At 41.3% G+C, this 12,665-nt stretch overlaps 1 protein-coding gene across 1 annotated transcript; it reads right to left on the bottom strand.

Annotated features, from left to right (window-relative positions):
* Positions 1–6,003: 6,003 nt before the first annotated feature.
* snrpb (small nuclear ribonucleoprotein polypeptides B and B1) lies at positions 6,004–10,014 on the bottom strand. The gene is made up of 7 exons (XM_020657983.3): positions 9,855–10,014; positions 8,469–8,620; positions 8,133–8,244; positions 7,787–7,939; positions 7,577–7,706; positions 6,263–6,388; positions 6,004–6,141 (listed from the first exon to the last, which is right to left on the bottom strand). The coding sequence occupies exons 1-7, from the start codon at positions 9,855–9,857 to the stop codon at positions 6,101–6,103; spliced, it is 717 nt and encodes a 238-aa protein (XP_020513639.1). The 5' UTR covers positions 9,858–10,014; the 3' UTR covers positions 6,004–6,100.
* Between the last annotated feature and the right edge of the window lie 2,651 nt (positions 10,015–12,665).

Below are 12,665 nucleotides of genomic sequence, written 5' to 3'. Positions count from 1 at the left end.
TGTCAGTCTTCACCACCAGAGGGCGACCTCTCCTCAAAATCAACGAAACTCAAGATAATAATAATAATAATAAATGTTATTTATAAGACACTGTACAACGATCAACATTTTAAAAACAGCGATGGATAAAAAACAGCAAACAATAAAGAAATGAAATGTAGGACAGTTTGCAGTTAAAATGTTAGAGTGAGACGGTTGATGTTTCGTAAGTGGAAGTATGCAGACCGGGTAATGTTACTGATATGGGATTTGAATGATAGTGTGCTGTCGAGGATGACACCCAGACTCTTAACCTGAGGGGAAGGAGAAACTGAGGAGCTGTCAATAGTGAGGGAGAAACTGCCAACTTTGGATAATATGGATTTAGTGCCGACGAGAAGGATCTCGCTTTTATCAGTTTAATTTAAGGAAGTTTGAGGAGAACCAGGATTTTATTTCAGATAAACAAGAAGTGAGGGAGGAGGGTGGAAGTGTGGAGTTTGGTTTACTGGAGAGGTAGAGCTGGGTGTCATCCGCAAAGCAGTGGAAAAGTATATTGAATTTACAGAAAATATTGCCAAGGGGGAGAAGGTAAGTGATGAAGAGAAGGGGCCCCAGGACAGAGCCCTGGGGCACACCTGTAGTGACTGGGGAAGGCTCGGATTTGAAGGATTTGAGCTGTATGAACTGAGTGCGGCCTGAGAGATAAGAGTGGAACCAGGTAAGGGGGGTGTGAGTGATGCCAATGGAGGAGAGTCTACTGAGGAGGATGGGGTGTGAGATAGTGTCAATCTTCAAGATCTTCATTTTATTATTTTAACAATAGTACAGCTATTCACTGTTCCTAAATTAAGTGAAAGTCTATATTCTTATTTTGAGGATATTTTGGGGATACATTTGAACATGAAATTATGTTCGGGGTATTTTGATTATTATTGTTTCATACGAGTCATATCCATTCGTTTATTTTGCTACTTGGGGCATAAGGGTGGAGTCTGTACATGGGTGTGTCTTTATAGCCAGGTGAGACTCAGGTAGGCACCTAATGGGTTAATGGTTTTTTACCAGGAAGCCATGGCAGGATGACAGGGCAAGAGAGACAGCAGCGTTTTTTGTTGTTTGTTGCCTGCTTGATGTCTCTGGATAAAATAAACCACCCTAAAACCTTCAATCATCATCTGGACTTATTCATATATCCTGCGTAAGAGTCTCCCTCTAGGTGCCTCAGTGGCTTCATTATGAGTTTGTGTTAAGTTTATAATTTGTTTGGAATTTTTGTTATTTATAGACTATAGATATCGCCACTACAAACAACTTATATCAATTTTAACCTTTGACCCCTTAGACACCGCTTTAATATTACAAACACAAATCACTGCTTTTCAGAATAAGGCTATAAGAAAGTTTTACATTAATCAGTCTGATTCATAAATCAAATATTCATTAATTTTCAGTTTTAACCCTTTAAATATTCTTTTCCTGATCCAGTTTGGTTTTAGATTAAAAAACGAATTATTTCCAATATCCTACATGCTAATGTAGCATGTGGGCTAATTTTTAAATGTGCATTTAAGCCAAATTCAACTAAAGAAGAAATAAGGTAGGTCTCTAGGAGCTCACGTGTGTATATCAACAAAATCCAGACACAGGTAAGTTTAAATAATAATTACTGTATTTCAAAAATACTTTCAATATAACAAAACAATAAGTTCAAACACAAACAACATAAATGTCCTCTTAATTGAAAAAGCTTCTTGGGCCCATTAAAGAAAGTCTTTCTCTAAACTCTACATGAAGCAGGGCTGAGGAGAGCTCAGGGTTTAGCTCCTCATCTTCACAGAGTAGTTTCATCCATAAAACCTGACCTATAAAAAAAAAAAAAAAAGGTCATGAACAGTAATTCAATTCATTGAAATATTCATTATCGGATCTCATTGAAAAAAACATTACTTAAACTTCACACAACATAAATATACCTTTAAATTTAGTCTTTATCCAATTGGATGGAATTAATCAATCATCTACTTGTATATCTACAAAACGGGATTAACAATGGGATTACCTTTTGAAATCCCGCAGTGTAATCAATAAAAACAAACACATGCCAAGTTTCTCAATGACAAGGCCCCGTACACAGCCGTGGCTTAAATGAGCGGTTTTTCCAAGGGGATTCTGCATAGACAACAAACAACGACATTAATCACTTAAACTAACATTAAAATACACAACATACAAACTCACCTCTGTGTTAGTTCATGTTCCAGTTGTCCCGTCCTGGGCAACCAAACAATTCTGTCTGTGCAACATGAGGAAGTGACCTCGTGAACCGGATGTTTATGGTAAGTGGGATGAGCTCTGATTGGTTGATAGATTTTAGTGGAGTTCAGGTGAGATTGTGGAATGTTAAAAAAAAAAAAATGTGGAAATAAATAAATACAAAATAAAATGAAAAACAATTAATCATCATGTATGGAGGTTGACTGAGGCCACTCCCCTCTCAAAGAAAAACAAATAGAAGGCTAAATCAAATCAATGAACCCTGGTTACACTCTATGGTTCACTCTATGGTTCACTCTATGGTTACACTCTATGGTTACACTCTATGGTTACACTCTATGGTTCACTCTATGGTTCCACTCTATGGTTCACTCTATGGTTACACTCTATGGTTCACTCTATGGTTCACTCTATGGTTACACTCTATGGTTCACTCTATGGTTCCGCTCTATGGTTCCGCTCTATGGTTCCGCTCTATGGTTCCACTCTATGGTTCACTCTATGGTTCACTCTATGGTTACACTCTATGGTTCACTCTATGGTTACACTCTATGGTTACACTCTATGGTTCACTCTATGGTTACACTCTATGGTTCACTCTATGGTTACACTCTATGGTTACACTCTATGGTTCACTCTATGTTCACTCTATGGTTCACTCTATGTTCACTCTATGGTTACACTCTATGGTTACACTCTATGGTTCACTCTATGGTTACACTCTATGGTTACACTCTATGGTTCACTCTATGGTTCACTCTATGGTTCACTCTATGGTTACACTCTATGGTTCACTCTATGGTTCACTCTATGGTTACACTCTATGGTTCACTCTATGTTCACTCTATGGTTCACTCTATGTTCACTCTATGGTTACACTCTATGGTTCACTCTATGGTTACACTCTATGGTTCACTCTATGGTTACACTCTATGGTTCACTCTATGTTCACTCTATGGTTCACTCTATGTTCACTCTATGGTTCACTCTATGTTCACTCTATGGTTACACTCTATGGTTACACTCTATGGTTCACTCTATGGTTACACTCTATGGTTCACTCTATGGTTACACTCTATGGTTACACTCTATGGTTCACTCTATGGTTACACTCTATGGTTCACTCTATGGTTACACTCTATGGTTCACTCTATGGTTACACTCTATGGTTCACTCTATGTTCACTCTATGGTTACACTCTATGGTTACACTCTATGGTTCACTCTATGGTTCACTCTATGGTTCACTCTATGGTTACACTCTATGGTTCACTCTATGTTCACTCTATGGTTCACTCTATGTTCACTCTATGGTTACACTCTATGGTTACACTCTATGGTTCACTCTATGGTTACACTCTATGGTTCACTCTATGGTTACACTCTATGGTTACACTCTATGGTTCACTCTATGGTTACACTCTATGGTTCACTCTATGGTTACACTCTATGGTTCACTCTATGGTTACACTCTATGGTTCACTCTATGTTCACTCTATGGTTACACTCTATGGTTACACTCTATGGTTACACTCTATGGTTCACTCTATGGTTCACTCTATGGTTACACTCTATGGTTACACTCTATGGTTACACTCTATGGTTCACTCTATGGTTACACTCTATGGTTACACTCTATGGTTACACTCTATGGTTCACTCTATGGTTCACTCTATGGTTACACTCTATGGTTCACTCTATGGTTCACTCTATGGTTACACTCTATGGTTCACTCTATGGTTACACTCTATGGTTCACTCTATGGTTCACTCTATGGTTACACTCTATGGTTCACTCTATGGTTCACTCTATGGTTCACTCTATGGTTCACTCTATGGTTACACTCTATGGTTCACTCTATGGTTACACTCTATGGTTCACTCTATGGTTCACTCTATGGTTACACTCTATGGTTCACTCTATGGTTCACTCTATGGTTCACTCTATGGTTACACTCTATGGTTCACTCTATGGTTACACTCTATGGTTACACTCTATGGTTCACTCTATGGTTCACTCTATGGTTACACTCTATGGTTCACTCTATGGTTACACTCTATGGTTACACTCTATGGTTCACTCTATGGTTACACTCTATGGTTCACTCTATGGTTACACTCTATGGTTCACTCTATGGTTCACTCTATGGTTACACTCTATGGTTACACTCTATGGTTACACTCTATGGTTCACTCTATGGTTACACTCTATGGTTACACTCTATGGTTACACTAAGATCTGTTATATCAACATCACAGCCTGAGGAATGTGATTGATGAGCAGCAACACTGATTTTCATTGGTTGATATTTCTCTTATACGCCCTGATTGGCCGATCCGTCAGCACTTTGATCATTTTTTAAAGTATTTTAGTGTTTTTAGTAGGTTTTAAAAAGCGTCCCTTCTCTCTGTCATGTGTAATTTGTGAGTCATGGTCATAGACTGTAAATATGAAGGTCACGATGATGTCATTATCTCGCTGCTGCTCAACAAATCTACAGGTGCAAATAAAGTCACCTGAACCCAGAGGTGCTGCTTGGGGCCCCAGACCAGCGGGGGGGGGGGCCTTTGAGGGCCGACAAACCAGAGCCTCAAAATGTGCAAAGTTTGCAATGACTAGGAAACCTCCCTCAGGGGGCCCCATGACAGCCATCACTCTCTTTGCCCTGCTAAGCACTGCAGCATTAATGTTGATGTCACAAAGAGTCAAAACTGAAAAAGAATGATCCATCGACAGGAGAGAAGAAAACAGGAGGGACGAGTCAGCGCACATGCAGGAAGGCCGTGACGAACGCGTCATCATATCAAAAAGGAAATAATCTTAAAATGATACCTTAAGAGGTAATAATGGATTTGAAGTGTCTTTGAGTTTTCTGTTTATCTTTCATCACAAGAAGTTCACTGATTTAAACAAGTCTTAATGACGCCCCCCCAACAGACTCCAGACTCTCCACTGCCTGACCCTGAGATTCACTTAAAGGTTTTATTGGTGGAACACCTTCAGGGAGAATAACATTCCCAGCATGCTCTGGTAAACTGTTGACTGATTAGCTTGAGTTAGCATGCTAACACATTTAGGGTAATACTTTATTGATCCCCGAGGGGAAGTTCAGGATTAAATTAGCATGTTAGCTAGATGACATGCTTTTAAGGATACAATTCAAAGAGTCATTTATCAGACATCAAACTTATCGCTGAGTGATGTCCCCCCTTTAGAGAGTGAAGTGGAACTCTCTCAGGGTTTGTTGTTCTCAGCACCGTGTTCACACTGACCGAGTTTCACTCAGAGGTTCAAACACGTTTCAGATACTTCATTTTCTGGCGTTCTTTATCCAATCGTTAGCCTGCCAGAGTGTCAGAAAGGGAAAGCCCCGCCCACTCAGGGACGCTGTGTGTTCAGGAGCACCATGATTAACCCTCGAGACAAAAACTGATGTATATGATTTTTGAACGAAGAGGAAATAAGAACTGAAGTCACTTTGTGCTGCACGTCTGACTGGAGATCAGGTGAACAGCCGCACTCTGACCACGGAGGGCGGGTCGGAGGGGGAGGGGCAGCAGTGAGGTTCATTTTGGAAGGAGAGAAAAAGATCTACTGGACACATCATCTAAAAGTTTTATACCTTTCACCCGCAGCTCTAGTTCCTATTCTGTGTGAATTAATGAGATTACTCTGAGCGCTCTGATTGGCTGTTCCTCCAGACCATTCATAAACTGGTTACCACGGAAACTTAAAAAAACACCAAAGCTGAAATCAAACCATCCTGAGGAAACTTTATTTAAAAACAAAACAAGATAAAAAAACAAAATCTATACAACAGGTGAGTATGAAGGGGCGGAGCTTCTTCAGGGCCGGGGAGGCGGTCTCATCCCGGGAGGTGGCGGTCCTGAAAGAGGTAGAGCAGAGGTCACATGATCAGTTTCAAGAGAGGGATTTATTCATGATGCTGTGATCTGATTGGCTTCTCAGATGGGATAACTTAACCCATCTCCATGGTAACAGCTTACCTCTCATGCCAGGGGGCGGCGGCCTCATGCCAGGAGGGGGCATTCCCATTGGTGCTCCTCGACCAGGAGGCATGCCCATCGGAGGACCCATGGGGGGTCGCATGCCAGGGGGCGGACCCATCATACCTGCAAGAGGGAGGAGCCAAACATCAGATCAGTACAGAGTGAGGAGTATGGGGACAGCCAATCAGATTTTAGGAGGCGAGCATGTTGGTAGGAGATGATTCAGTAACGGGTCAACTCTTAAAGCTGCTGAGGTAGAAGATTCTGGTCAAGAGCAGCTTCTACGTTGTCGTTGGTAGAAACAATGTGAGTCGTGGTGAAGTCGTTGCTCTTTTGTTCCGAACTGTTTCTAAAAGTTTAGACGATCATCAGTGTTAAGTATTTCGATTTAAACAGGCTAACGAGGTGAGAGTTCATCTGTAAATAATAAAACATGCATCATTCACAAGCTGTGATTTCAGGTGTCAGTTCAGAAAACTAACAGAGAGAGAGACGGAGCGAGGGCAGATAATAATCTGATGTTAATCCATTTCTAAAATGATGTACAGACCAGGAGAACTGCTCTGTAAGATTAGAAAAATATCTTTGGAGTAATTTCACGTCACACTCAGTGGGCGTCGTGAAAGATTCACTCACACAAAGCTCACACTGTACGAGTTAGATCAGAGCGTCCTCTGAAACTCAGACAGGAGTTAAAGTCAGATCTGTTTGAGTCGTCTCAAAATACAAACATCAAAAACACTCACTGTCTCAACATCTCCACCAAAAACAAGCTAACCAACATCATTAATCATAAATCCTCTGGCTGGAGGTCTGCACATATTTCCTGCCAACATATCTTTCATGATCCGAGGGGAACAATCTGACAGATTAAACAGACAGGCCTGCTGTTACCATGGTGATTAAAGATGCTGTCTGCCAGTTGACAGACGTTATGGTGAAAAATAAGTTCTGAAGTCGGTGAATCTGCTCTCAGTGAGTGTGTCAGAATTCACAACAAACACACCATCAAGCTGAAATTAGGTCCCACTTCAAAATCAATCATGTGACTCCGCCTCAGCGTACGCCTGATCTGTTTTACAACTGATGATTTCAGGGAAACCTATAAGGGGTATCGAGAGCAGCTTGATGCACCAACGTCAGAATAAAAGTGTTCTGTAAATATGATTATAGATTCTCCAAAGCAATGCCAGAAGAGGCTTTTAATTTGAAAAGCAAAATTTGTATTTTCTACAGCTGTTATATAATGGTTGCTGATCTCAGCATGGATGCAGTCAGTACAATCAATCATCAAATGACATTTCATCTCACCTGGAGGCGGGGCTCCTCTGCCCATGGGGGGCGGGGCTCCTCTTCCAGGTGGATACTGTGTGGGAGCTCCGGCGATGCTCGCTCCTGCTGCTGCGGCAGCAACCGTTCCTCTACCCTGCGGGGTCATCACCTGGACACACACGAGAAACCGTCATCACCCGAGCACAAATCACTCGCTTGGAAAACACATACTGCTGTTACCATAGTTACCTGCTGTGAAGGTCCACCAACTCCTCTGACCGGCCCGGCAAGACCGGCCGGAGCCTGAGGCATCGGAGCTCCTGCAGGGACGCCACGGCCCGCTGCCCGGCCCACACCTGGGCCTCCAGCCACGCCGGCCAACGGGACACGAGCAATACCCGTCTGAAAGAGGGGGGGGAGGGGGGGGGGGGGGGGGTAACGATGTTAAACATGTTTATACTGAAAATCATCAGGACGTTTTCTTCAGTTTTCTACACTTTCTGACACCTCCACCTGTGAATGTTTCAGACATCTACAATCAGTTCTGATGACCTCACCACAGCCTGCCTCTAATTGGCTGAAGGATTCCACTTACATCTTTAGGGGGTGGGCCTTCCACTGTCATCGAAACCAGGTTCTCCCCCCGAAGCAGGACCAAACCCAGGACCCTCTTCTCCTCTCGCTCCGGCTGCTTTGAGTTCTTTGGCCTGATTGAGTTAAAAAGGCAAAGTTATGAGACCAGTGTCACGCCACACCAAAGACCTGAGAGTAAAATCAGGTTGAATAGTAGAAACCACTCTGTCCCCCTGCTGCTGATGATTCTACCTCATATTTAAAAAACACAACAGAGCTTCATTAGTCTGAGTCCTGCAGGGAAACCAGACTGAGCATCAGGGTCCTGATGACCTTTGACCTGAGGAGTTGAACCTACTTGATCTTCCTGAACTCGTCGCAGTCACACAGGATCAGGTTCATGTGTTTGTCGAAGGCTTTGAAGGTGCCGATGAAGATACGACCGTCCTGCAGGATGCACCTCATCCTGAAGTCGATGTGCTGCAGCATCTTGCTGCTCTTACCAACCGTCTGAGGACCAATCAGAGACGCACATGAACACGACAGGTTTCGTTTTATATTTCACATTAGTTCTAAACATTGAATTTATAGTGCGGAGACAGAAGCACACCGACCGGTGATCGGCCGGACGCTGGGCCGTTCTATAATCAGTATACTTTCAACAAGTTCTGGAGTAAGACAGCAGTTTTATTTGTATCATTCATGTTGCATCAAAATAACGTGCACGATTGTCCCCTGCTGGCCTGTAATGGCATGACTCGAGACCCCTCCTCTCTGACCGTGGAGTCATCATCACGCCGTAATAAGACACACTCATAGTTTAAGAATTATTTACCATCAGGAAAACATCTACCCATTACACCCAAACAAGGGTTTCTCTTGTAGGGGGGGCGGTGGCTACATCTGTAGGGTTTTGTGGGGTCCCTAAAGATTGAGGGTTTCCGGTTCAAGTCCAGCGGTGGACCAAGACTGGAAATTGGTCTGTTAGCTGGAGAGGACACTTCCTGAATATTGCGCCAACCAATCAGAGAATCTTTCATGTGCAGCCCCCCTCAGCCTGCAATGTCTCCATAGGATCCTGTTTGTGCACTATATAGTGTGTGTGTGTGTGTGTGTGTGTGTGTCTCAGTAGTTTCCCCTTGTGGTTTTAATAAAAGATATCTCCTTTCTAAAAGCTTGCAGGTGAAAATCCTGATTTAAGTGTTTAAAGAAACAAACAGCTGAATAATTAAGTTACAGACACACACACGGTGAGGAGGAAACAAAGGTGTGTGTGTGTGTGTGTGTGTGTGTGTGTGTGTGTGTGTCCTGATTTCATTAAAGACCTCTGGTTTTGTTTGTTATATTAAACCGAGCTGTTCCCGGTAACACGGTGTGACCTCTCACTGGTTTATATTGAAGCCGGAAGACAGAAAAGGAAACTTTTCATCAGGGACACCAGAGTCATCATAACACCGGTGTGTTAGCCCCTTAGCTAACATGTAGCATTACAAACAAGAGGCCGTTAAACTACCGACTGCTCGTTACAGAGTCCCGGTAACGGATTGAACCACACGTGACTTTAGATAGAAAGTGTTTCCAGTTGATATTTGAATCATATTGAAGTCAGAGTCGCAGCTCTGCACCGACGTTCAGCCGACGTTCATTCAAACTCCCGCCGTCGGTAAAATAAACCGATAACCGGTGAAATACTCAGAGTCCCGTACAGAGCGGCTCGCAGACATCCTGACCGGTATGTACTCACCATGTTTGCGGTTCTGATGACTCCGATTCCCGCCGGATTCACTGAACAAACCCAAAAAATTTGACCTGCGGAGCTCCCGCCAGGCCCGTCTTTATTAGAGATTCACAGGAAATGACGTCAGAGACGCGCGTACCAGAAGATAACCGTTCCTACCCGAACAAAGGAAGGAGAAAGGTTCCTACCCGTTTATGCCATTTGTTCAACGGGGAAATAATTATCTGAAAATATAAATAATGACCTGTAGAGTAGTAGTATGTGGTTTCCAGCACATACAGCAAATAAAAAGGTGGACTTGTTGGCAAAGGAAGCTGGTAAGAAAAATATGTTTAATATTAACATCAAATTATCATATAAGTCAGAAGGGAAAAGAGTCACACATAGTCCAGAAATCAAGAACAGGTCATAGTAATTGAAACAGAAATCGTGTGTCATTGGGAAACATCCATCTGGTCTTTGTGCGGTGTGCAATCAAACAATTTAAATCAAGCAGAAACAATTTACTTATCAATTGTAGTACAATTGACATAGACAAAGCATGATGTCAGAAATGGAAAGGGACTCGTAAGGAGAGATTTAAAAAGTATTTTGACATGTTGGTGAAAGAGGGAGAGGCCTGTTTAATTATCTTTTGTTTGTTGAGGAAGATTTAGAAAAGTGAAGAGTAGTAAGAAGAAAAGGAAGGAGCTGTATATATATATATATATATATATATATATAAAATGTACAGTCTATGGTACTGATCAATGAGAATACATTGATTTAAATCAGATCCTGGGGGCCCCTTCACTGGACCTTTCAGGAGCCAAGACATTTCTGGACAGCTGCCTGCAGCTGCTGATTTGTTGATTTCTGTGTAATTGTTCTGTACTCTGTAAACTGCAGCTGTACGGAGGCCAAGAAAGGTTTCCCAAAGGGGACAATAAAGTATAACTTTTCTGATCTAATATTCAGTAACTTGTATGTTTAAAACAAAAGAGCAGGAAAGCTTCAGACAGTTTCAGTCTGACCTGAAGTTATTTATCTGGACAAATGACAATAAACATTAATTATCTAAGACAAACAGCTGATTTGATTTATAAAGATGTTTCATCAGTGAGGGTGAAGATTTGAGCTGTGCAGTTTGTCCTCCATCACTTCTGTTTCTATCCTCTGATGATTTGAATCACAGAATCATAAACCTCTGAGCTGTAAATGCTGATGTTGTTATGTTGTTATGTTGACATGTTGACATGTTGTGATATTGTGATGTTGTGATGTTGACATGTTGACATGTTGTCATGTTGTTATGTTGACATGTTGTGATGTTGACATGTTGTGATGTTGATATGTTGTGATGTTGTGATGTTGTGATGTTGATATGTTGTGATGTTGTGATGTTGACATGTTGACATGTTGTGATGTTGTTATGTTGACATGTTGTGATGTTGTGATGTTGTGATGTTGATATGTTGTGATGTTGTGATGTTGATATTTTGTGATCTTGTGATGTTGACATGTTGACATGTTGTGATGTTGTTATGTTGACATGTTGTGATGTTGACATGTTGTGATGTTGATATGTTGTGATGTTGTGATGTTGACATGTTGACATGTTGTGATGTTGACATGTTGTGATGTTGATATGTTGTGATGTTGTGATGTTGACATGTTGACATGTTGTGATGTTGACATGTTGTGATGTTGATATGTTGTGATGTTGACATGTTGACATGTTGTGATGTTGACATGTTGTGATGTTGATATGTTGTGATGTTGTTATGTTGTTATGTTGACATGTTGTGATGTTGTGATGTTGTGATGTTGTGATGTTGATATGTTGTGATGTTGATATGTTGTGATGTTGTGATGTTGACATGTTGACATGTTGTGATGTTGATATGTTGACATGTTGTGATGTTGTGATGTTGACATGTTGTGATGTTGACATGTTGACATGTTGTGATGTTGTGATGTTGTGATGTTGACATGTTGTGATGTTGACATGTTGTGATGTTGTTATGTTGTGATGTTGACATGTTGTGATGTTGACATGTTTTGATGTTGACATGTTGTGATGTTGACATGTTGTGATGTTGTGATGTTGACATGTTGTGATGTTGTGATGTTGTTATGTTGTGATGTTGTGATGTTGTGATGTTGACATGTTGTGATGTTGTGATGTTGACATGTTGTGATGTTGACATGTTGTGATGTTGCCATGTTGTGATGTTGTGATGTTGACATGTTGTTATGTTGTGATGTTGACATGTTGTGATGTTGACATGTTGTGATGTTGACATGTTGACATGTTGTGATGTTGAGATGTTGACATGTTGTGATGTTGTGATGTTGTTATGTTGTGATGTTGTTATGTTGACATGTTGACATGTTGTGATGTTGACATGTTGTGATGTTGATATGTTGTGATGTTGTGATGTTGACATGTTTTGATGTTGTGATGTTGACATGTTGACATGTTGTGATGTTGTTATGTTGTTATGTTGACATGTTGTGATGTTGACATGTTGTGATGTTGATATGTTGTGATGTTGTGATGTTGACATGTTGACATGTTGTGATGTTGACATGTTGTGATGTTGATATGTTGTGATGTTGTGATGTTGACATGTTGACATGTTGTGATGTTGACATGTTGTGATGTTGATATGTTGTGATGTTGTGATGTTGATATGTTGTGATGTTGTGATGTTGACATGTTGACATGTTGTGATGTTGACATGTTGTGATGTTGATATGTTGTTATGTTGTTATGTTGTTATGTTGACATGTTGTGATGTTGTGATGTTGTGATGTTGATATGTTGTGATGTTG

This window comes from Labrus bergylta, chromosome 5, assembly GCF_963930695.1.
Source record: "Labrus bergylta chromosome 5, fLabBer1.1, whole genome shotgun sequence".
NCBI lineage: Eukaryota > Metazoa > Chordata > Actinopteri > Labriformes > Labridae > Labrus > Labrus bergylta.
Note: the sequence above shows the minus strand (reverse complement) of the source record. Positions and strands in the feature narration are given on the sequence as shown.